We start from the raw sequence: 24240 nt of genomic DNA on the forward strand, positions 1-24240 counted from the left end.
CTGGAGCTGCAAAACACCTGCATCGTAGAGTTGTTATTGTGAGCACGTTCTCATGCTAGCTTTAGCATTTAGCTGTGGAGTTCTACACACGTAGACTCTTAGTCTTGTTAACATTTGCAAGGCTTTCCTGTACATGTTCTGTTTCAACCGGTCAAATGTAAATTATGTCAAACAGCTAGTCATTGCACGGCTCAGTACATTACAAATTAAACGTGATGCACGTGGTCATTATGAGGCATACGCCAGTTCTCACTGAGCAGACTGCCCGTGCAGATCGGAGAGCATTTCTCTCCTGTTTCTGAATGTGTTTTTCACTCACTGGAGCTGTCTTTCTTTTCCTCTTTTGCAGAATGAAAAGCCCCTGGGTCATTCTGCAAGCAGGTCCAGCAATATATCAAAGGTAAGCAAAGCACACACAAGTGGAAGAATTTGAAGACACAGAGAGAAAAGAGAGAGAACGTAAAAGACAGGAGGGCGGTGGTGAGGTGAGCCATGGATTGACAGGACAGGAATACATGCAGTGGAGTGACAGCAGCTGATAGATAACCTGCCTCTCACATCGCCCCAATCAGAGCTGCCTCTGTGATCAACCCCCAGAGAACAGACGTGTCTTTACACCTCAGCTCCTCAGCTCATTGTAGCTCTCTGTCAGACAAACCCTACAAACCTCTACTTTGTGTGTCTTCCTCTAGTTTTTTCTTCCTCCCTCTCCTCTCCATCGCTCCCTCGGGCAACGCCGCGGCCTGCGAATCGAATCTGACTCCTGGGTTTCAATCCTTGTTCTCCTGAGCCTCTTATAGGATAAACCCTTTACTTGTGCTAATAGATGTCAGGGTCACTTCATCACCATGGGACCGCTCCGGCAATAATGTTTGATCCACGAGCCAGTCGCTCTTAAAACGTGAGCAAGGTCAAAGTTATTGCACCCGAGTGGCAAATATCCCAACAATCATTTTCATGGTCACAGTTATGGTTCAACATAAATGCTGTTTTCCACCAGTAAAACAAACACTGACCGCTTTACATAAACCGACTCACTGATCATTAATGGAATTGATGATTTATGATTTATTCAACTGAATTCACAATTTAAGAGATTCTTAAATCTATTTTAATTTGTTGCCTTTCATATGAAGACTGTGCACATTAGTACCCTCCAGTAGCTGCTGGGGATGTTTTAAGTTTGATGCACCTGATCATTTAATATATCACATTAAAGTCAGTATTCGATTTGAGATTTAGTAAGTCTATTTGATATACAGAATCATGATACAATACTCACATTTTTCTGTGCAATACGGTAACATTTTGCTTACCAGTTAACTTTCAGAGATCCAACACCACAGATTTTATAACAGAGTATATTTAGGCAAGCTGCATGAGCGGCGCAGCCAAACACATTCCCAGTATAACCCCTTTATTTATACCACTGATTTGATTGTGCAACCAAAAGTGAGCGGATCCATTGTGCTTTGATCTGCCAGGATTTCAGTCTTCCAGCCTTCGTCTTTTGACCTCACTTGGTCTTGGTTCTGTGGACTCTATTTTTGACCTTCAGTCCACTTAATTGACGCGCACGGAGTGTTGTAAAGAAGGAAAATTTCATAAACAAGATACATATAAAAAGTGAACAGATCCTAAATGTACTTTACAATCAGCCATTGTGTTGTGTGCAGGTGCAAAGTCTGTCGAAGGTGAACTCAACTTGCCACATCAAATGTTTATAACATTCACATTATGTAACATGTTGTTATGTTATCATTATTATGTAATGTAGCAAGTACACTTAGAAAAAGCGAGATAATAATTATGAATTTATGCCTATGTGGTTGTGCAGTGAATTTGTATCTCTGTATCACCACCTCTAGATAAAAGACGTTTGACAGCTGATAAAAATGGAATTATGAAACTAAGACATTGAAGTAGGATATGCTTGATATTTGAAGAGCACTGCATGAACAAAAATAGCATTCACCACCCCTTTTAGAAGAATAGTGCAACATTTTGGGAAACATTTATTTGCTTTCTTGTTCAAAAGCTAAATATAAGGCTACAGTAAGCAGCCGGCTAACTTAGCTGAGCATCGAAAAACAGAACGAGGGGGAACACAATCTCCCAACACCTCGAAAGCACAATTAACACCCTGTACCTCGTTTGTTTAATATGTGCAAAAACTAAAGTGAAAAATGAGAATTATGCTTGAGTGTTTATTTGCCAGACTGATCCTTTGTCAGGAACAATTACTTCCTGGGATCTCCACTGGTTGCCTGGCAACTGTTTCTGCATATAACATCCTGTAAAACTACAATTTGCTGTTTGTACAGATTCAACAAAGAAGATAAGATTTAGCAATTATTGAACTTTAGAGGTGCTTGTAGGTGGATTTTGTTACCTTTGGACAGAGCCAGGCTAGCTGTTTCCCACTGCTTCCAGTGTTTATGCTAAGCTAAGCTAACAACCACACAGACATGAGAGTGGTATCAGACTTGTCCTCAAACCCTCATCAAGAAAGTGAATAACTGCATTTACCAAAATGTCAAACTGTGTCTTTGATAGCTTCCAGCAGGGTTTTTGTTTAGCGTCTGTGCAGTGAGAGCAGTGTCAGTCTGGAGCTGCTGTGGCAGAATAGTTCGTTTTGATAGTCTGACAGGGCTTAAAATAGCTTAAACAATTTCAGAAGTTCTACTTTGAACAGGAAGACTGAATATATAAATGGTGATGATGATTCCCTAGTGTAGTCAGGTGTGGAGTCATAGAAGTAAGTATCCACATTTTCTCTAGCACTTGCTTTCTACACACAAACACGCTGACGATGGCTAAGAAATCCAACTGCTCGGATCTCAACCGTGAATGGAGGGGTGGATTAAAAAGTTTGCAGTTTCTGGACACCATGCATTGTCATTGAGTGTCCTACCTAGGCCACCATTCTTCCGATAAATGTGTACGTAATGGAGTGATGGACATAAAGTATGAACCAGGCTCTTAAGTTTGACAGCTTTAATTAATAATCAGCAGTCTGTCTGCCAGCTGGTGTTTCTTGCTCCTTCCTAAAGGGAAATATCACTGACTGGCAGGTTTTAAATCTGTGCTAATTGTTCTCTGGGAGTACAAGGAGTCTCAACGGTTAAAGAGAAGGTTGCCAGTTTGGGATGCCCGAGGAGAAGTCCTGACAGGTATTGTCAACGACTGTTACAGATGTGTAATGTATTTTCGGTAACACACCATCTCCCTGAAACCACTTACTCTGGAAGCAGCTTGAATCAGAATATGATCTTTGAGAACACAGAAGATTATTTTATGCATGTATGCAGTTTCGCTGCTCTCTGCAGTATTGGCAGGATGAGATGGAAGATTTTCACATTTGCAGCAGTGACTCAAATGTTCCTTTTTGCTGAATTAATATAAAATGTAGGTCAAGTTCATTTATGTTGCAAAGCTCCAGAAAATGAAAGAGAAGGGCACTTCACGGGTCGCAGTTAAAAACGTACAGCCGGTAAGAACCTCTGTTAATTTATACATTACATTTGCCGTCTCTGTACGAGCTCCCGATATGAGCTTAATGGCGAACCTTGACTGACACGTGATTTGCTTTCATTCATTTCCACGTGAGCTCCAGCCAGACTCAAAATAAGGACACCAAAACAAACCCTGCACTGCTTCACACAGTGCAAATTCAAGCTGAATCACGTCGGCTTGTGTCAGATCAAATCAAAACTGAATGTGCTCGCATCCAATTGTTGACCTACTTAAAAGATATCTCTCTACATAAATAACCACAGCACCGGCCTGAGTGGAACATTTCATAACATCTCCAGCTTGCCCTGGCAGTACAGTCTGGGTAATTTGTGTGTGAAAGCCCAAACATCCAAAGAATTTGTTCATTCTGTCAAAGCACCTGCTCAAGTTTTACACTGATAACCAGACAGAGTCCTCGTGGTCCTTTTTGGAGTCTATCTTCAGACTTTTCTCAGACTGACAGACGCTGAACTGTTGGTGTTTTCTTTAATCGAACAGCAGATCTCTTCTCTGAGGATGTCTCGGAAAAACACAAACTCTGTCGGTATCCAGTTACTTGAGACACTCCCACTGTAATACCTGTCATGAGACAAATACACCGGGAGAGAGCGGTTTATATGATAACAGGAAAACAAGCTGCAACGTTTACCCAGAGGGTGAATTGATTTATAAAGATGATAATCCTGCACAGTGACAAGCTCACTGATGGAGCCAATAAGGTGCGTGGTGTTAGATATTAATGCATACGTGTATCCGAAGCCAGAAACTCATTATCTGTTTGCTCGGTGTTTGTCTGGTCGTTCATTCATTTATTCAGGAGGTGTCTTTCATCGAGCAGTTTGAAAGTCGGGAGAATTGTGAAAGAAAGGTGATGTAGATGGCAAATGATGAGCGTTTTTGTTAAATAAAAGAATGGTCAATGCAGAATATATAAAAGCAGCTTTGAAGCGCTTTAGTGGGCTCAGGATTGCCGGGTGATTTGGCAGGAGTTGATTTTCCACTCTGCAAGGTCAGGAGGCTTAGCTGTAGCCATTTCTCTCTTTAGCACAGTGCCAGGGAGCTGTGTGATGCCTCCTACTCTGTTTGGGAAGGAATTAAACTATTACGGTCCTCATAAAGACACAAAGCAGCGACCCACCGCTCTGTGGGCTGCCGTTGATAGTCAGCCAAACATCTGGTGGTGCTCTAAAATTCAAGCTGCTGCAGTTTTGCAGCATTTCAGGCTCCATTGCTGCAGTGCACAACTCGAGTTGCTCCTCCAGATCTCTGCAGGACCGGTTCTGCCGGTCTGTACGGCTTGGCAGACCACTGATGTTGACACCGACACAGGGCCAAGCCACCATTTTGAATGAAGTGAAGTTAATTGTTCTTTTCTTGGAACACATTAGAGTTTGTTTTGTTTTCTGTGTTGAAGTGTTGGCAACATTATGGGTTTCTGCTGAAGCTGGCTCCGGTCTTTGGAGAATCCAGACTTAAATGGATTTATTACAAAGTGCTTTTGTAATAAAACCAATATTGCTTATTTGTCCACAAAGCTGTAAAATGACACCAATGGAGGAGAGGAAAAAATAATGTGAAGCTGCATGAAGGTGGGTCACACCAGGTTGTCAGCTATTTCCAGCCAATGATTATTTTTATGATAGCTTGATCTGCAGGTTATCCTTCAATTGATAGTCAAAGAAATAGTGAGATATGGGTGTCAGAGCAGTAGATGTTAGCTTTAAACTGATGTTTTGGTCTGACCAACCAAAGATATTCAGTTTACTTTCATATATTACAGAGAAAAATATGTAAAAACAGTGTCAGTGTTGTTGATGAGGGTAAGTGGACACCCTGAGATTGAAGAATGAATTTTGATGCTTATCTTCTGTTTTGCATTTCTGTTGCATTTCTATTCTACTTCCATTGGCATCTTGTCAGTATCTGGTCTGTTCACACGGCTTGATCAGCGACGTGTCCAGCTTGTAAGAGGCTTCTTGCTGGGAGGCAGTGATTCATTATTCCTGCCATAAAGGTTATTCTTTGAAAGGCCCCGGTGGCTGGAAAATATGAGCCGTAGGTTTCTCCAGGTACATATGGAGACAGTAGGAAGGTGTAAGTAGTAGAAAAGAGGATAATTTATGCATGGATGAAGTGTGTGAGTACTCAAGGAGAGAGGTTAAATAAGTAGTTATGATAATGAGTTGGGAAACCGTCTCACTAAGCACAATAAACAGGTGTTCATACAGTGAGAACATGATGTGAGGCTATTATGTATAACTGGCACTTCAGAGCCATAGAATAGAACTGAATGGATACATTTACGAGTAAATTTGCTTCATTTCACAGTTTACAGTCAAAAAAAAGTCAAGGCCGCCCGACACAATTTTTCAGCGGTTGTTGAAATATCACCGCAGGCACTTGTTTGCTCATCAGAGGTCCTCGTCCTAAGAGGGCAGTTATGAGAGAGCAGAAGCTTAATAGAAGTCTGAAGGGTCACACAAGCCGATGGGAAGTTAACCATTACTATCTCCACTGTGCTATCGTCACTGTGTTGTTTGACCCGGCTCAGAGACAGAGTTGGTTATCTATTGGCCAAGTCACTCAAGATGTCAACATAAATCATTAACAGAGCAAGGCGGCACAGGAGCGGCATGTTTACACCACTGCAATAAAATGAATACAGTACCATCCGGTGTCATTAGTGCAGTCAGGATCTACCTCTTTATGTCAGTATCTAATCACACGGTGCTTTAGCTGAGCATGTCATCACTTTCTTGGGTTTAGTCACTGTTGTAAAGCTGAAGCAGCAGTTTCCACCTGTAGTTAAAAGCAGTGCTAGTTGCAAAATAGTAAAGTTTATTGCTTTGGTCTGATATCTGTGCCTCTCACTCACTTCTCAGATCTGTCTGTTCTCTCTACATTTCTAATCCAGACACCTGGAGGAGCCCCTAACAGTAGCCTTGAATGTGTGAACTATTAAAGCAAGAAAATGAATTGAAATATTGAAGAGAAATTAAAGGATTTGTTGAAAATGAAACCTTGGATGAGCTGTTAAAGAGCGACAACAGAATGGAGAAGGACAGCATGTTTGTGTGTCTTTGTATGCAAGTGAAAAAGATGGTTAAAGAGAGACTGTGCTGTTCGTGTACAGGCAGAAAAAAAGACCAAAGAGCAGAGCTGGACATTGAATTTTTCTATTGATTGCTGTCAGGCGGTGAGCTATAAATCCCCCTTAGTTAGAAATGAAATCAATAGGTAATTAGTTTCTTATTGAAATGACCAGGCCCCCCGTGTCTGTACGTTAGCAACCCAAACACCATCTGATCCTGTTCTTTACCGTCCTTCCCCGCCCAGTCATGCCTGTACGCTAAATATAACAGCCAGGCTGGTTCTGTCCAAAGATAAAAAACTATCAAGAAGGACGTTGCTGTGTATTTAGCCAAGAAATAGTACAGATTAGCCCTTAAATACACTTTCGTGTCCCAAGACTACATTAAACCTTTTCTAATTCATTCATTTTATTCAGTTAAATACTTAACTCCCTGGTATTCCTCAAACTTTTTGTTTTAATCAATGTTCTGCTGTCAAGATGTCAGAAAGAGCCTTTTTGCAATAATGTGGTATAATCTAGAGTTTGTATGGTTGCTGGAGACCTGAAGTATCTAAGAGCGGTACATTTTTCATCCACTGAATGTTGGATCTTAGTAAAACTTTGTAATAATAATCTTGATTTGTGTAACACCTTTCAGAGATGCAGTTCAAAGTGCTTTACAACAGAGAAATCACATGCACCAAGTGCTTCACATAAAAAGGACCTGGACTGAACATAAAAACAGGAATAGAAAATGAATGTAAAATAAGATGGGGAATAAAACCAAGTTGATTATGATAGTAAAACTAAGATGAAACATTCAGATGAAAATAGAATAAATACAACATTTTCATCGGCAATGAATGCGTTTTTAGCTTAATTTAAAAGATATTCAGCGAGCTGCTTGCCTGATATCTACAGGTAGTTTGTCTTCCAAAGCTTTGGGATGAAATGGACAGAGGCCACATCCCCGCTTTTCTCTCATCTGTCTCTGGAAACCTCCAATAAACCAGCAGCAGTTCTTGAAGGCAAATAGTGAACAAGTGAGTTAGCAATGTAGCTTGGTCCGAGTCCATTAAGGGCTTTGTTTAAAAGGAGGAGGAACATTAAAATCAATCCTGAATGTTACAGGAAGCCGGTGCAGAGCAGCTAAAACTAGACTAATGTGCTTTCTCCTCTCGGTTCTGCTTAATAATCGAGCTGCAGAGCTTTGAATGAGCTGAAGTCTCTCAGTGTTTTTCAGGAGGCTGGTAAATAGTGCGTTACAGTAATTGAATCGGCTTGAAATAAAGGCATGAATCAGTGTTTCAGCATCTTTTTGATTTATAAATGATCATACTTTAGCTGTTACTAAGATGGAAAAATGAAGTTTTTGTGGGACTTGAATCTCAGATCTGAATCCAGGATAACATCAAAACTTGTAACCTCAGATCTAATTTCCCCAGATTATTAAACAGCAGAACAGTTCTCTTTTTGTTTTAGGGTCAACTGGCAGGATTTTGTCCTCCTTTAACTTCTAGAAATTGGTAGAGATGTGCAGTTGTGTGTCATCTGCGTAGCTATGAAAACACACATTGCTGTCACCAAGTGAGAGCAGTAATGGACTGAGGCAGCTGGCTGCAACCCCAAAAGAGATGTCATGTTTCTGAGACGCATGAACTCAAAGACTGATGCAAGACTTTCTCCCTTTGATGTTTGTTTTAAACCAGTTTAGAGAAAGAAAGACCAACCAGCTGTTCAAGACGATTGATTAAGATATCACAGTCAATTGTATCAAACGTTGCACTTAGATCTGAGATGACAAGAACTGAGACCTTATTTACGTCAGAATTTAGTCTGAGGTTGCTGATTATTTTAGTCAGAGTAGTTTCAGTGCTGTGGTCTGTTGTAAAGCTGAATTTCCTCCAGGATGTTATTTTCTTTGAGACAGGATGAGGACTTTTCTTGGACATTGAAGAGCTTTGATGACAGCAGCTCTGGAGCTGATAATGTGTCTGGGGCTACTCATGATGAGGCATTTGTTTTTGTGCCGTTTATGAATCATATCATTTCAAACCAGAACTGGGACAAATATCAGTCTTCTCATGTAAGTCTCAGCGAGAAAGCAAATTTCTGAAGATGCTGAGCCATTTCTTAAATGGAAAAAATACAGTTTATTGCACTTTGGATCTTACTTTTGTAGTTTTGGCCATCTTTTTTCTCATCTCATCTTCTTTCTGATACAAGAAAAATGGGCCAGACACTCATACAGGTTTTAAACAATCCCTCAGTAAAGCTGAACATATTTAAGCAAATGGTACAGTTATTACCCAAACTGTCTGTTGTAAACATCCATCACCATTTTCCAGACTGACCTCCTGGTTCAGCTTTGACCTATCTGACTTTTCATGTTGTGTGTGCACAGTTAGCCTGTGCTATGAGGGATTATGCCGTGTTCATATCATATCGCTCAAACTGTAATTACAAGCAGCCCAGAGGGGAGAAAACATTCAGGTCAAACTCCGACTTATAATTCCAAGGTGGAGATATTGGGACCTTCTGACAGCAACAATATCTTCCCCTTGGTAAAAACAATTGCAGAGGTGATAACAAAGCAGCAGCAAAATGGCTCCGTCATTGGCTTTGCAGTTACATCTAAATAAAATCCAATATTAACACTAATAGAATCTATTCAGCTCATTTAAAATGGCTTGCGCGGTTTGTATCTTGTTTTACTTGTTAACCAACCGCTCCAAATGCATAACACTGCAAAAGCAATGCATTTAGGCTGACGTGACTACAAGGCGTGAACCATCTTGGATTAACGCGTGCACACCTCTTCTCATTCTGCCGGCATTGTGTGAAAGCAGACTTCTCGCAGACATTTACTGCCCTTCAGTATTTTCTAACACAGTAGTTTACATAATTTGGCTAAATTGTTCACTTGTTTATAGCCTGTCTGGTGATTTTGGTGATTTTCTTCCAAATAAAGTGAATAATCTGAACTGTTGGCTTATTTACTGCATGCATGATCGTATAACCGCTCGTGTTTCTGGCAGTCCGACTTTGTTGCAGGGATGTTGTCATATTCCAGATCTCAGCAGTCAGTTTGGCTCGTAAAATATCATCATAACCAATGCAAATATGTGGATAGTTGTCTGTAAATAAAGCCCAAATTGAAGTAAACCAGAAGTTTCTTTTCAAACCATTTAAGTAATCCTCCCCATGTTGTTTGTGTAAGATAAATATTGGGTGAAAGCTGCAGCAGATAATGCTGAAGGTGTTTTCATTGTCACAGCCGTGTATCTCCACCTGCATCTGTCTAGAATTCTCTGTGGAGGCTGAACAAGTCCACAGCCTTCCGTCTTCCAGCTGTGCTCCTCTCGGCGCCTCGTTCTTCTCGACGCTCCCTCTGTCGCTCAGTCTGTCCTCCGCGCTCTGCTCCGTGGCCGCCTGGTGTTTTGCCTGATCTGTGACAACAGATTTTGCCTGGCTCTGCTTTAATCAGATAGATTAACTGCCAGTATTGTGTTTTTCCTTTTCATCATGCACCAGTGCGTGACGCGCCGTCACTCTTTCTCCGAAGATCAAATTCAGGCCCTGATAATTCACCACTCAGGATGCTGTCCTGGCAACACAGGGAATATGATTTGATCCTGTTTGTTGAATAAGACAGAAGTTATTTATGCACTTATACTTTTGTGCATGTGTTTTGTTCCACAGGCGGGGAGTCCGACTTCAGTCAACGCTCCATGCAGCTTCTCAAGGACGTCGGTGTCCCCCTCCAGCCAGGACATCTGCAGGTACTTGTCAGCCTCCTTCCTCTCTTACTGCCAGTGGTGTCATTTGTGTCTACAATGATATGAACACCTGAGTACAAGAAATGTAATCTATTTATCCGTCAGTTACTGATCCTTATCAGTGGTTGGTTGGTTCACCCTGTACCCTTGACCTGTCACTGCTGGCAGTAGGCTTGGTTGCGTGTAGCCTGCTGTAACATTTTATCTCCTTTCTTTCAAGTCCCTTGGTTTTCAAATGCATGATGTCTTTTACGTTTCTCTTTTTTGTCCTTTCCTGTTCCTCCTCCTGCTGTCCTTTACCACTGCCGTCAATCACATTCCTCTTTCATAAACACACATGCACAAACACTTTGACAGCAGCAGTCAGGATCAGGACTGTCAGAAGCAGACTGCAGTGGTTCTGTTGAATTCTAACGGTAAAACCTGTCAGGGATCAGGAGGTATTTCTGTCACCACCCTCTGCACAGATGCACTACCAGCCTCCAAACACACCAAACAGCGAGACTGGTTCTCCCTGATCCGCCCCTCCTCAGTCAACATCCACCGCAATGGCTCTCTTAGGTTTTCTGTGTCTCTGAACGACATGGGCCAGTGCGTGGACAGTCTTTGTCGAGGTCTGCACTTCATAGACCGCACCTGCTCCGACGGAGAGTTGGAACTGAAGCCCGAGCCTGCTCAGCCCCCTGTGCCGGACCGAAGGGCGTGCACACTCAGTAGCAAGCTGGCTGCAGCACCCGCACACCAGAGCCCAATTCCGGCCCTCTCGACACGCACCCACCCCCGCCTCATCCCCTCCTTCACCAACAACTACAAATACATGCTGGGCATCCCTCCTGCCAACTGCCTCCCATCTGATCCCACCATCATCGCCCCTCCTCCTCCTCCTCTTCCCAACACCCACCTCCCTCCTCATGCCTCTCAGAGCACCAACTTCCTCCGTCTCCTCCTCCCCTTCCCACGATCCTCCACCTCGGCCAGCCTTCAGTGCTCCGAGCTGGGCAGCTACGCCTCTCACCTCCACATCACCAAGTCCTCTAGCGCCCTGCTGGGAGGCAGCGAGTCAGGGTTTCCCCCAGAGGATCTGCTGGGAGATGACGACGTGTTTGAGGAGGACCAGCCCAGTCCAGCTCCAAAGGGCACGGGCCAGCTGGTAACCCCAGAAACAGGCACCATGACTGGGCCAGGTGGTCTTCTAGCCCCCCTGTGCTATATGGATGAGGACAGCGACTTGGACTGCTGCCCCTCCCCTTTGTCAGAGAAAACTGGGCCACTGTCACCCTATTCACTATCTGGGGACTGCTGCAGGTGGGTGACTGTCTGGATGGTGTAATCCACGCCTACCCTTCCTGTGACTTGGTAGAGCCCAGACCACCCCTGTGCCGTTGCGTGGCAGTGAACCCCAGAGCCCTGTGGAGTAGTGGAGAGCTTCTCATCCTGTAGTGTAACTACCCAGCAAATATCTTACACTACAGCGGTATTTATCCTCAAACCCCTGCTCAGAGTGAGGCTGTTAATCAGATGGACCTGATACATAGATGCTTTAATGCGCACACACACACTGCAACACCATACGCCTCCTCCCCAGCTGTCTGGATTCAACCTCTCATGTATGTCTCAAACAGAAAGGTGACTTTCATTTCATTTCATACCATTTCATTTCACTCCACTTTTATCTCAGTGGTCTGCATGTTTGTGATCGTGCTGTCAAGCTGTGTTTTTTAAATAATTTTTCATTACTAGCAGATCGATGAGGCATTAAAGTGTCTCACACGGGCTGCGAAAATATGCGATTGATTTTACCCAAAAGCTTTAAGCTTGGCAGTAGAGACAGGAATACGAGGCAATGTTAAGGAAAAGATGGAGGGGCAGAGGTTAGGGTAGAAAATATAATAGTATTGAAGAATGGAATGTGTATCTGTCTGAGAAATAGTGGAACAGAGGCAGACGGGGACAATAAACAATGTTAAACTGATGGAGTCAACAGGGCCATCATCGGTCTTTGTCACATGCCGTTCTGTGCAATCTGATGGCTGTTAGTCAGGATATAGTGTGAGTGATATTTGATTACGGACCAGGTCACGGCTGCGTGGCCCCCACAGATGGGACTTGCTCGTGGTAGATCGCACTATGTCACCCAGAAAAGGAGTTTTGAGCCCTGTGTAGATCTTAAACACTAAGTTATATATGTTGGTCTCGTTTCTCCATCGTCTCGGCTGTGGTCTGTGCATGTACTCAGTTCCAGATTATACGTCAGCTGTGGCCTGAGAGAGAAACATGAGCTTAGAACTGGAAAGGTGAAGGCCAGAGATCAGGAGGCAGCTTATTGGCTCCAAATAGCCTGCGTAGTCTCTAACAGGACACACACACACATACACCAACACAAACAAACACATCATGCCAGCTTTCTGTCAGGTGGCTTGAAGCGTGAGCTCAGATCAGAGGCTCGCCTCACCTGTTGTGTGTGTGTGTGTGCGTGCGTGTGTGGGGATGATGGGTGTGTTTTCACAGATGAATGGCACCTAAATGATTATCCAGCTCTTTTAATGATTACATTTGAGCAATTTATCGTTGGAAGTCTGACAAGAGGTGGCTTCGATGTGTCTCACCAAACTTACTGAATGCATTTCAATCCTCATATAAAGTGATTTCTGTGAATATTGTAAACACTTGCTTCGCTTAAATCCTTATGTGCATTGGTTAGTAGCTGACATTTTTGTGGTGCATTGCTGTGTCGCTGGACACGTTTCTGCCACATCAGTTGATGAGCAGAAAGGCGTAAGAAAAGAGCACCGTTTAACACCTCTTTCATTTGATAGACATGGCCAACCTTTGAAGTAAATGGCAGTTATTAGATTGAGGTCTTTTCTCTTTATCCTGTTCTTGTATCTTGCTTGGCCTCTACTCGTCGTCTTTTTAGTGTTTCATGGCTTGCACACTCTCCACGTTGCATCACTGCCCTCTGTGGTTCTTGTTCATGTACAAGTAGAGCATAGAAATGAAACAGGGACAAAAACATTGCTCCTTAGAGCCTCTAGATTTCTAAAATTCAATTCCACAGGGTACCTTTAAGCTTTTTACGTCTGACAATATAAACCAACTAGAGACTGTGTAATTCCTCAACCGTCCTCCAAAAGATAAGTTTCTTCTCAGCACATTTAATATTCTCTTTTAAGGCAAACACAGCCACACAAACCTAGTAAGATGTGCTGAAGGGTGAAAGGAGGAAAAAGGAAGATGGCTTCCAGTGGTGCTGCCACTAATTGAATTGTGTTTCTCTCTGATCAGTGTGTCTCTGACAGAGTGTAGAGCTTATACCGACTGAAAACAGGCTGAGAACACGGGAGAACAAAATGCCTCAGATGTCACTCTTTGCCCCGTACCCCTCCTATGAAAATCTGTTTAGCAGAAACACAAAAACAACAGATTGTTGTTGAAAAATTCATTTGAAAATAAATACGTAAACATTTCAGGACAAGGGCAGAACACGGAATAGCTGGAGGAATCTTAAAACAGCACACTGAGAGAGCGAAGAGTGCAAAGATCGGCTCGACGCCACGGGAGAAAAGTTCAAGGAAACAGACAAGAGAGAACAGGAAGAAAGTGAACGCCTCGCCAGGGCTGCAGTTTTGCCAAGCTTGTTTCCCTCTCAGCTTGTGGTGCTTGTGATTTCCCAACTCTGTTTTTCTTCTCACATTTTAATGTTGACATACTCTTAACGGCGCCTCTGCCATCTTAAAATTACTATTAAACAGGGTGTGTTTTGGCTGCTCGAGAGATGCAAATTAAATTTTAACTTCCCTCCCATGCCTCACGGTGCTTGGAATGTGCTGCTGCTGACACAGATACAGTAAATTTAGCTGCAATTTGCAAGAGGGTTTGGAATTATTCTGTTAAAGGTGTGAATGTACTGCTGCGGAGTTTTCTGCGCTCTGTTTGTGGGATCTTTAAAGTGCCTTTTGCATCAGTTTATATACAGTCTTGGCTGTTTCTAGAAGGTCCCTACAGACTCTTCCACTCAGGTTGCCTACTGATCACTTTATTTCTGCTGTGGCCTCATGTGGGGGTGTAGGGATTTTTGTATAGTTATCCCCTCCTACGTTAAAAAAATAAATAAATAAAAAATCCACACCAACATTAGAATAATTTAGCAAATCTGCCCATTTCAGCAGCCGCCAAGCCTTGATATTAGCAGTGTGATCATCCAGGTCCTCGGGCTGATTTTGTTTGTGTTTTTTTGAAAGAGGAGTGCTGTACAGTATGTGTGGGATGAGAATCTGCAGTTCATCATCTTGTGATCCATGCATGCAGACGAATACAAACAAAGCAGCCCAGCCATAACCAATAGGAGGGAAAAAACACTCATCCAGAGATGTTAATTGTGCCTTCTCTATCCCTTAATCCCTCCGTCCTCATCCCACTCCCTCCACCTGATCCTCTAGTTGAGAAACCCGTAGAAATGACCTATTTTTATCCTTCTTTGTTCACTTTGTCTTTTAATCTTGTAACGCTGTGGCCAGAACAGTGACGTCTGGAAATAGATGTTGTCTTGCTCGCTCACTTCCTAGCACGTGCAGGTGTGCATGTGTGTCTTCATGTATTCTTATCCTCCCTGAACCGGGATCAAGACAAACACATTTGAACGCCCCGCTCTCTTCTCCTTCTCCACCTCTTTTTCAATGCCTTCTCTTACTCGTTTCTTCTTTCCCCCAGAGAGGAGTGCCGCTGCTCTCTGCGTCTCACTCAGGGGAAAAACACAGTAGAAACCTTTCCTGGTTTACGCATAGAAAAAGTGGATTTGAAGCACAGGTTGAAATAACTACTTGCGCCTTCGCTTGTGTGGCTTGTATCCATTTAACCATGAAGGCCAGTCTGCAGGGGGCATCATGTGTACTTCATTCTACACTACAACAGATTTTACTGCATTTACTATTGCTCTGTTATTCAAGCCAGAGCCATCAGGCTGACCTTTAATCAAAGCTGTGTTGTGGTTGAACAAGCAGTAGCTGAGTTTGGGCTTATTGCTCATTCACTGAGGTCTCCCTGGTCTGAACACCCGCTACAAAGTCAATGTCCTGACATTGAATTCTGAGATCATAATGACTTTAGCTTCGCCTTTCTGCAAGTGTGTGCGCGTGTGTGTGATATTAAGTTGACTTGGAGGTAATAGGTTGCTCCAATAACCTTCTCCAGCCCCTCGTTTTGTCCCTCACCACTGAACTGAACAGACTGGTGGATGTCTGTACGTAGTCGGTATGCTCACACAATCTATCCCACTGTCAGATGCACAGACAAATACTTTCCTCCGTAGTGGGTGACTAATAGCTCCTGTCCTCCAACCTGTCAGTCAGTGTCCAATATGTGATCTTGAGAGGGAGAAGGGGACTGTTTTGGTGTGATATTAAAAATCTGATTGGTTCCTCACTCTGAAAAAAAGCCTGTCCAGGAGTCCTTAGAGGCAGCAGACACCTAATCGAATGTTCCAGCTGTCGGTACCTGTGCCCAGAATACCTTACCAAGCATCTACAGGGGCTTAACACAGTATCACCAACTGTTAAGTTCAGTGCAGTGGCGGTAGAGCAACAAATACCAGATTTGAGAGGTTGTTGCATGGCTTAGCTACTTTCCACATACATCAGATTTAACACCAAATGTGAATCTGTGCAAACTAGCTGCTTAGCTAACTAAGTATATAAACCTTTGGTTGAAATAGTTAACATTTGCAAAAAGTGATGAATAAATGTGAAAATGGCTAAAAGTAACAGATAATCAGTTGAAATAGTAGTTTATTTTATGAATGCAAACTTGACCATTTGAAAAAATATTCATTTTTTCTCATGAATAACATCTTAGAATCCGTTCTTAAGAGCACACACAGTGTTGATGGAGGGGCTGCTTCTTTCATCTGATAGGACCGTGGGTCGTACGTCTAAAACAGAGGGTTTGGAGCCACTGACCATAACATTGTCAACTGAACATAATTATTACTATAGCAAGCTCGAATCAGTTCAACGCAGAGACTCCGATTACTTACAACTGCAGGGTATCTTAGATTAGATTTGTTCTGTTCAATTTTGTGCTGCAATGTTGCGAGATCACACAAGATTACTCTCTGAAAATGTCACATTGATTTGCAAATGAAGTGCTTTGAATCAAATTAGTTTGTCTTGATTGAGTTTATCCTTGTGGGACATGCAATGTCTTCTGTGTTCAGAGTCTTAATATGCTTTTATATTTCTGAATTTATATTCCCACCTGCTGCGCTTTCCTAACACCTTGTCTTATTATACGTACTACTAGAGAATGCTACAACTTTGCTGACATATGTCTTCCAAAGCTCAAGTTTGCTCGAGCTTGGGGAAATATCTGTCAGCTTTGCCTGCCAACTTTTCTCTTTTTGATCTTTCTTCTCCCCAGTATTCCTCCTATTGCAGCTGTCTAGCCTCTAGCTTAGTGTTGACTGTATTCTTTGGCTCCCGTAGGATTTGTCACTGTGAAGGCGATGACGAGAGTCCTCTGATCACACCATGCCACTGCACGGGGAGCCTGCGCTTCGTCCACCAGTCCTGTCTACAGCAGTGGATCAAGAGCTCCGACACTCGCTGCTGTGAGCTCTGTAAATATGAGTTCATCATGGAGACCAAGCTCAAGCCACTGCGCAAGGTAAGACACAAATTGCACTGTATATTCGTCTGAAGTGAAGCGCAAAGTCAATTAATGCTCAGGTTCATTAGTTGGTAAATTCAAGCTGTCGTTGCAGCTCTGCCTCCAAGTGTCCCAACTGAGCTCGCATCACTCCTTCGTTATGAAGCTGAAAATGCCAAAAGCTGTCTCCAATCTGTCTGGCAGATAAGACAAGCATGACACTGAGCTTTGAAGCCCTTTTTCATAAGCGGAACTTATGGGGGGGTTGTGATTCGTTTCAAATGGTTTAGAGGAAGTACACTTCCATTAAAGGCTCTTATCAATCGCTGTGGCCTGGAGATAGCAGGACACTCTAATTAAAATTCCTCCACCCTTCATTAGCTGCACAAAAGGCCTTAAACAAATGCTCCGCTGTTAATAGCTTCTGAATCCCACTGGAGAACACTGAAGTTGTTCATGTGTGAGCTGGCAAAGAAATTCAAAACGAGATGAGGATGTTGGTCTTGCTATGAAGTGTTTACTAATGGACGCTTGGTTTCATCTCGTACTGCAACACCCAGCTCTCATCAAAGTGACCCCAACACGGGCAACGGATCGGGACGCTTAGAGAGTCTATACGGCTTATTTACAAAACCGATCCGATGGTGCTGGCGTTGTGTTTTGTTTTTTTGTTGTTTTTTTTTTCCCCTTGGCCTCATTTCCTGATGATGTATTGTGAGTCCAGTGACAGACGAGGTTCCCTCCTATCTTACCCACCCCACCGAGAAGTGCTATGTAGCATTGGATCTTGATCACAGTAGCTGAATGCTGCCCATCAAATATTTAGCTCACGCTCATAGCTGCCCCAGAAAATGGCCAAGAGAGCCAACTGTTTGAAAGCATGTGGATGTATTGTTGGTCCCCCTTCTGACCTCCTCAAACGTCCTTCCTTTGTCCTCTTGTGCTCTCTGCGGCAGTGGGAGAAGCTACAGATGACGGCGAGCGAGAGGAGGAAGATCATGTGTTCGGTTACCTTCCACGTCATCGCCATCACCTGCGTGGTGTGGTCGCTCTACGTTCTCATCGACAGAACGGCAGACGAAATCAAGCAAGGTCAGCACAGACTCAGACGCACCGACACACATACGCACACACATGCATCAAGGTAACGCCGTCGTCTGCGTTGGATGTAGTGTTGTGTCGGATCATCCATTCATCTGCGATCTGACACCGTCCCCAACTCATTCATGTGCAGTTTCTAATGACAAATCTGTAAAACTGTTGTTATTTCAGTGGTGTGAGTATTGAGTGTGAATAGTGTGAAACGTCTAAGATTGAAATACATGTGGGCGTAATTCACTCGCAGAAGCTCAGTGGGCATGTGAGCGTGTAGAAGAGTGCACTGAGGTTCTTTACAGATGATTTTTGGTCTGTGAGGTTTTTTTTTTTTTTTTACTTTCAGCTCAATTCAGTTCACTTTGATTTCAGACCTGTAGTCCATAAAAGGGAAAGTTAAAAGATGAAAGATAAAAGAAAATAAGAAAAGAGATTTAAAAGATAGATATATAGATATTTATATCTGTCACTCTAACATCCAAAGTGAGGTCATTTTGGTTCATTTTCACTTCTTCAAGGGGCTTAGATTAAGTTTCATGTGTGTGGTATGAATTGAAATGACCGAGCTGAAGTTCAGTTAGTTTTTCTGTTAAGGGATGAAAGTGTGTTTAAGTCTGTGTGATTGTTTTTGTGACTGGGTTAGAATTGGGTTAAAACTACTGTGAGTGTGAGATCTGGAAGCCTTGCTGCAGTTGGCACCTGTATGGTACATGCATGTCTGTGGACACAGCTCAAAGCTAAATGTCCACACAATCAATGATCCTAATGTTTTATTCCTGTGAAGCAGTTCAAAGGAATAGTTGGACGTTTTGGGTTCTATGCTTATTTGCTTTCCTGCTGAGAGATGAGAAGATTGATACCACTCTCATGCTGCCAGCTTAGTGAGCTTATGATGTGCCAGTATGTAGATTTTGTTACCTCTGGTTATGTTTAGCTTAGAGACGTGAGAGTTATATCCATCGTCCATCTAAAACAAAGAGCAGTTGGCGACGTGAGGGGGACGCCACTCCCTTTATTAACCTGCCATCCCCTCTCCATCGTCTGGTAGCAGAAGGAGTGCAGGGGCGGAGTGGTTTATGCAAACATGTCTGACGGAGTCATCGATCCTTTATCTGACTGAGGTTTGTTCAATTTAGAATCTATGTCCCTGACCATGACTCTGACGTATCAGTAGCCAAACTGCGCTGTGTATTGATAAATCCATGGCGCTGTCTGTGGCGCTGAAGGAGCAGATGGATTTGTAATGGCGCCCTTTTCTCTCAGTCCTGGCTTTCTGTAGCGTTCCTGTAATATTTCTGTGATCATTCAGTAGCGAATGCACACCACCAGGGGAACAAAATACTTTAGGGGAACCATCACTACAGATGTAGTTTTTACTGTAAGGTTAGTATTCAGCTGGGGTAGCGTTTGGACCATCCACCCTGTTAAAAAGGGTGTATTTCCCAAATCTTCCTTTACGGAATTTTTTGCTTTTCTCTGTTTCCTGATGAAGATGGCTCTTGTGTCCCTTGATAACCTTTCAGATTTTTCTTCACAAATGTTTTGCAGCACTGTGTGTATGTGCCAAACTGGATCTCACTGCTGACCATAGCCTGTAAAAGCTACAGGCAGTAATCCAGCAAGTGGTCAAAAGAGAGCATGACGGTCTTTTAAAAACCTCAGTGGCGAGGAGTCTAAAAGCCCCTTTCGCAGCCTCTCGTCCCAGGGCTGCCGCTCGCGTCCGTCTTGACCAAAATGGTCATCAGCGCGGAGATATGGACAGATTGACGCCGCCATCCTCACAGCACCGTGCTCTTGCTCTCGGGGCTAAAAATGGAGAAGGTTGATGAGCGGTTGTATCATCCGCTGGCATTATGTTTGCTGCCACTCATTCCTCTCTGGCATATTTGGTGCTTCTGCGACAGTGTGCAGATGGAAGAGCAGCCTGTGCCTGTTAAGCCCAACCTGATGATTCAGACTTGTTAGAGTCCCTGAGGGCTGTCAGGTTCAGTCACCATGGTGATGCCAAATAGTTCCTCACCAGTCCTGTGTGTCCTCTGCCAAGTCACAGAACCACAGATATGTCTTTGCAGTTTGCTCGCAGAGATGACATCAGAGTTAGATTTAATACACTCAGAAATGTATTTCATTGGCGGATTAACTGTTTCTGATTGCATGATGACTAACATCCTGAAGTGTGCAACTGTGATATTTGACTTTATTTTCAATTTCTGCGCATTTGTATCAACCTGTTTGTGTGTCTTTGGTAATACATGATACTTACACTTTCTTTACTCATGCAGCCGGAAGAATCCCAGGTAAACATTTCAACTTTGACCTTTTGACTTTCAAATTGTGTTTCCCCCTCCGTCAGCCTTTCTGTCCGCTGCATCCAGTTCTTTTCCAACTGTACTTTACACCCCTTTCCTCCCTTTACCTTCTGCCTTGATTTCAGGATAAAAATGATACCTCTCCACCCTTTAAGGCCGGTTGTATTCACACCGCCTCACTGAATGTTCCAACCTAACGAACGCAGACAGACACAGTGTTCCACCGCTCTGTGTCTGCCTGCTGTGATTCATTTTCTGTGCCATACTTTGTGACTGAGGGTTGTGATTAAAACAAACCTCGCTGACAGATTCCCACACCGCAGACGACACATTAATCTCTTCTCATAAAGTTAGATATAAAACGCCTGATATCGCCGTCCTGCCTAAGCACAGTTAATACCATACTGATTGTACTACGTTCGCCTTGTTTGAATTGGTATTCAGATACATACTCTATCATCAAGGGTACTTTCAGTAACTGAATTGTGGACCTTTCTCGCATTCATATCTCAAACTACTTGAAATATAATAGCCAACATGAAAAGGCTGATGGCTTGAAGGTCAGCTGTGCATTTCCACAGAACATGGACTTTATTTTTTTGTTTTTGAAGATCCCTTTTCTGCCTCTTAGTTTTTGTTTTGGAGGTTGCTGCAGCTTGTTCCAAATATTTTCACTTCCCAAAACTTTAAGCCTTTGTTTCAGGGTTTTTGCAGTTTGCAGAAATGCTGCAGCTGCCTCAGGGGATGTAGAGATGTTTTTGCACAGTTTAGCTAATTGACTACAAATCACCATTTTCTAAAGCCTGCTGTGGTGTTTTAGTTTGTTTCAAAGATGTTGCTCCCGCTTTTCTAGAAGATACACACTGGAGGTGTTGTGGTTCATGGTCAGTGCATGAACCCCTGCGCCACCAGGGTGCCCCTTCTGTTTCTGTTCATGTTGCTAGAGTATATAAACCTGCTTGGGTTAGATAATTACACAATGAACACCATGTCTGACTTTAGTAATATTAGTTATTTTAATAAAGTTGTGAGAGCAGTTTGGTCTGTTTTTGACTCGTGCACATTTCTTTTCTGTCTGTCCCCTGTCCCTCAGGGATCCTGGAATGGCCTTTCTGGACCAAGCTGGTGGTGGTGGCCATCGGCTTCACGGGGGGACTGGTGTTCATGTACGTCCAGTGCAAAGTCTACATCCATCTATGGAGGAGACTCAAGGCTTACAACCGGGTCATATACGTCCAGAACCGGCCAGACACGTGTAAAAAGCTGGCGCTGGAGAAGCCGCCTCTCATGGAGCCCAGTCTGGAGAACAAGGAAGCTCTGGCCCCCACCCAGTCGGACACAAACTCCTCTCAGTACACAGAGACAGAAGACTACAGTATGGAGGTGCTCCACGTCTGACCACTCAGCCCATGCTGTTGGGTTTCCGACTCATACTACACACACAAACAGGCCCACAGTGAAGAGCAGCTGTCATGGAAATGCTCACTGACTGAGGAACAGCCAGAAACCCCCCTTCCTCTGCTCCCAGGCTGACCCACTGTCCTCCCCTGGTCTTCGTGTTTCTCCCAAAACTTCTTCCACAGAGACAGACCGACCATGACTATCTTTTCCTATCCACACTCCTCCTGTCTGACCTTATTCCTCCCTCCACCTGCACCCTCAGTCCACACTCCCGCCTCTTTCCTTTCCCAGGACTGGACTGATTTTGCTGACTTCTGTAAATGTCTAAGGAGGCCTGGAGCATACCACTCTACACACACACCCACACACACACACAGACACACACACACACAGACACAGACACACACACACACACACACACACACACACACACACACGCACACTTGTATGTACACCTCTGGGAGAGCAGGACTGAGACAAATAGACTCACAAACGGCTCTGGAGGTCTAAACGTGTCTGATGCGTGGTTTGTTTACTTGTGGGTTTGTTAGATTCGTTCGTTTTTACCTCCTGTCAGTCTTGGGCTAACCTGCCGTGGATCAGTATGTAGCGCCGCGCATCGGATCTCTGGAACATTCCAGCTACTGCCATCTCTGTTGCTGTGGTCTGTCAGCTCCGAGCTGGGCTGGATCCGACCAGGCCTTGATCTGGACATGCATTGAAGCACTTTTGTTTTTTAATTCCCACAACGAACCCCGTCCCTTCCTTTCGCTCCCCTTTGTCTTTTCTTTAATATAAATCAAGTCTTATGTGTTGTATATTGGGGAGAGCACACTCAGACAAGCTTGGAAAAGTTTGTTTCCTGTTTTATTTGACATTGCATTTCCTCATGCGCACATAAACATATATATTAACCCTCCCACGGATGATGAAAAAGGAACTGGGTTTAAAAAAATGGAATCGTGCTGAAAGAAACATGAGAAAAAAATGAGTTTGGGATACGTCAGGCTCATTACTCTAATGCAGATAATGGAAAATCCAGCCACATGACTTCTCTACCCCAACGTGAACTTTCTGAAGGCTTTGAGAATGTAAACTTTTTAAAAAATGATTAAAAAAATAAAATAAAATATACAAAAAAAAAATAACAAACAACATTTTTTACTGGTCACAGGAAATTACGAGATAATTTCCATGTCTTGAGATCATAACGAGAGCCTCTGGGCATAAACAGCGTCGCTCATGTTTTTCTATCATGCGAATGACACAGTATTTACAGTGTGATATTCCATGTGCAGTTTTTAATATGTTGATTTGTTTGCTTAGTCACGGGATTTGCCTTGAGAAATCCACAGCTGCCTATTTTCAGTCTGTCCTCGGGTTGCTCTCATTGTGCAGGCGGTGCATTGATTGACCCCAAATAGAAACCAGGCAGACTGTAACTGCGTATTTAAATTCCACTGGTCAAAATGAGCTTTAGGCTGATTTTTGCTCTGCACGTCGGTTATTTGAGCACACTTTGAGTGAAGACATCGAACATTTCAGACGAGCAGAAGTGTGAGTTTCAGTGAAGGTTGTCTCTTCCTGCCGCACATGGTGGAGGATGTCTATTTTAGAATTTAGTCACAAGACAGCCAGCCTGTTAGCTCTCATTTGATTTGATTTGAATGTTTTTCTCACATCTGGCCTTACATATCTCAAAGGAGACAAGTTGTGTGAACACCTTTTTTCCGCTTCCCAAAAGAAGCACAGTGAAGCACAGTTTAGATGCTGTTTCTGCATGACTTTTATATCAGTGTAACATTTTCACTGCAGGTCGCCAACAAACACATCATTTACTTTGCAATAAAAGCAACGCAATACAGCCATAATCTTGCTGCCTGCAACAGATTGACAGCGAGCGTCATCACTCATTGCTGAGATGACTGGGGCGCCACCTGCTGGTGCGGAGCGGGAGGTGCGGTCTGAGGGAGGCAGCAGTGGATTTCTCAGGGCGATGTGTTTCGGGCTTACAGTCATTGTAAGTGCTTTTGTGTACGTGGGAGCACAGCGATGCCAGGCTCATGTTGAGCCTCACAGCCATTCCAGCAACACACACATTTTTAAAAACTGTCTTTGATACCTGTATACTGTCTGTGAACAACGATGGTCCAACAACATACCTGATGATTACTGCTCAGCAGCAGCAATAAATGAAATCCACACTTTGTTTTTTGCAACAATGCATCCTGTACTTGTGTATATGCCCCATGGTGACTTGAGATCTGGAGTCTAATATAATTTTAATACATAATATGAGCCGAGGGAGTCGTTGTGTGTCAAGTTGGATTAAGACCTAGTAACGAGAAGCTTCTCTGAAGCTTCAATACCCACGAGGCTCAGTGCAATTAGACAGATAAAAAGTGCAATTACCCTTTTGTTGTTA

The 24240-nt window shown here is 43.3% G+C and overlaps 1 protein-coding gene across 3 annotated transcripts in view; it reads left to right on the forward strand.

The window, feature by feature from the left end:
* The window catches only part of marchf8 (membrane-associated ring finger (C3HC4) 8), a 78740-nt gene extending 55812 nt beyond the window's left edge, over positions 1 to 22928 (forward strand). For 2 of the 3 annotated variants that reach the window (XM_076742455.1, XM_076742456.1), the window contains exons 3-7: positions 350 to 400; positions 10292 to 10371; positions 16848 to 17028; positions 17967 to 18102; positions 21508 to 22928. In XM_076742455.1, the coding sequence (XP_076598570.1) occupies positions 350 to 400; positions 10292 to 10371; positions 16848 to 17028; positions 17967 to 18102; positions 21508 to 21812 (753 nt within the window). In that variant the 3' untranslated portion in view covers positions 21813 to 22928. Of the gene's footprint in view, positions 1 to 349; positions 401 to 10291; positions 10372 to 10725; positions 11674 to 16847; positions 17029 to 17966; positions 18121 to 21507 lie in introns of all 3 variants that reach the window. The other variant, XM_076742457.1, reaches the window with a different exon arrangement.
* Positions 22929 to 24240: the final 1312 nt, after the last annotated feature.

The sequence above is a fragment of the Chaetodon auriga genome, chromosome 11 (assembly GCF_051107435.1).
Source record: "Chaetodon auriga isolate fChaAug3 chromosome 11, fChaAug3.hap1, whole genome shotgun sequence".
Lineage (NCBI taxonomy): Eukaryota > Metazoa > Chordata > Actinopteri > Chaetodontiformes > Chaetodontidae > Chaetodon > Chaetodon auriga.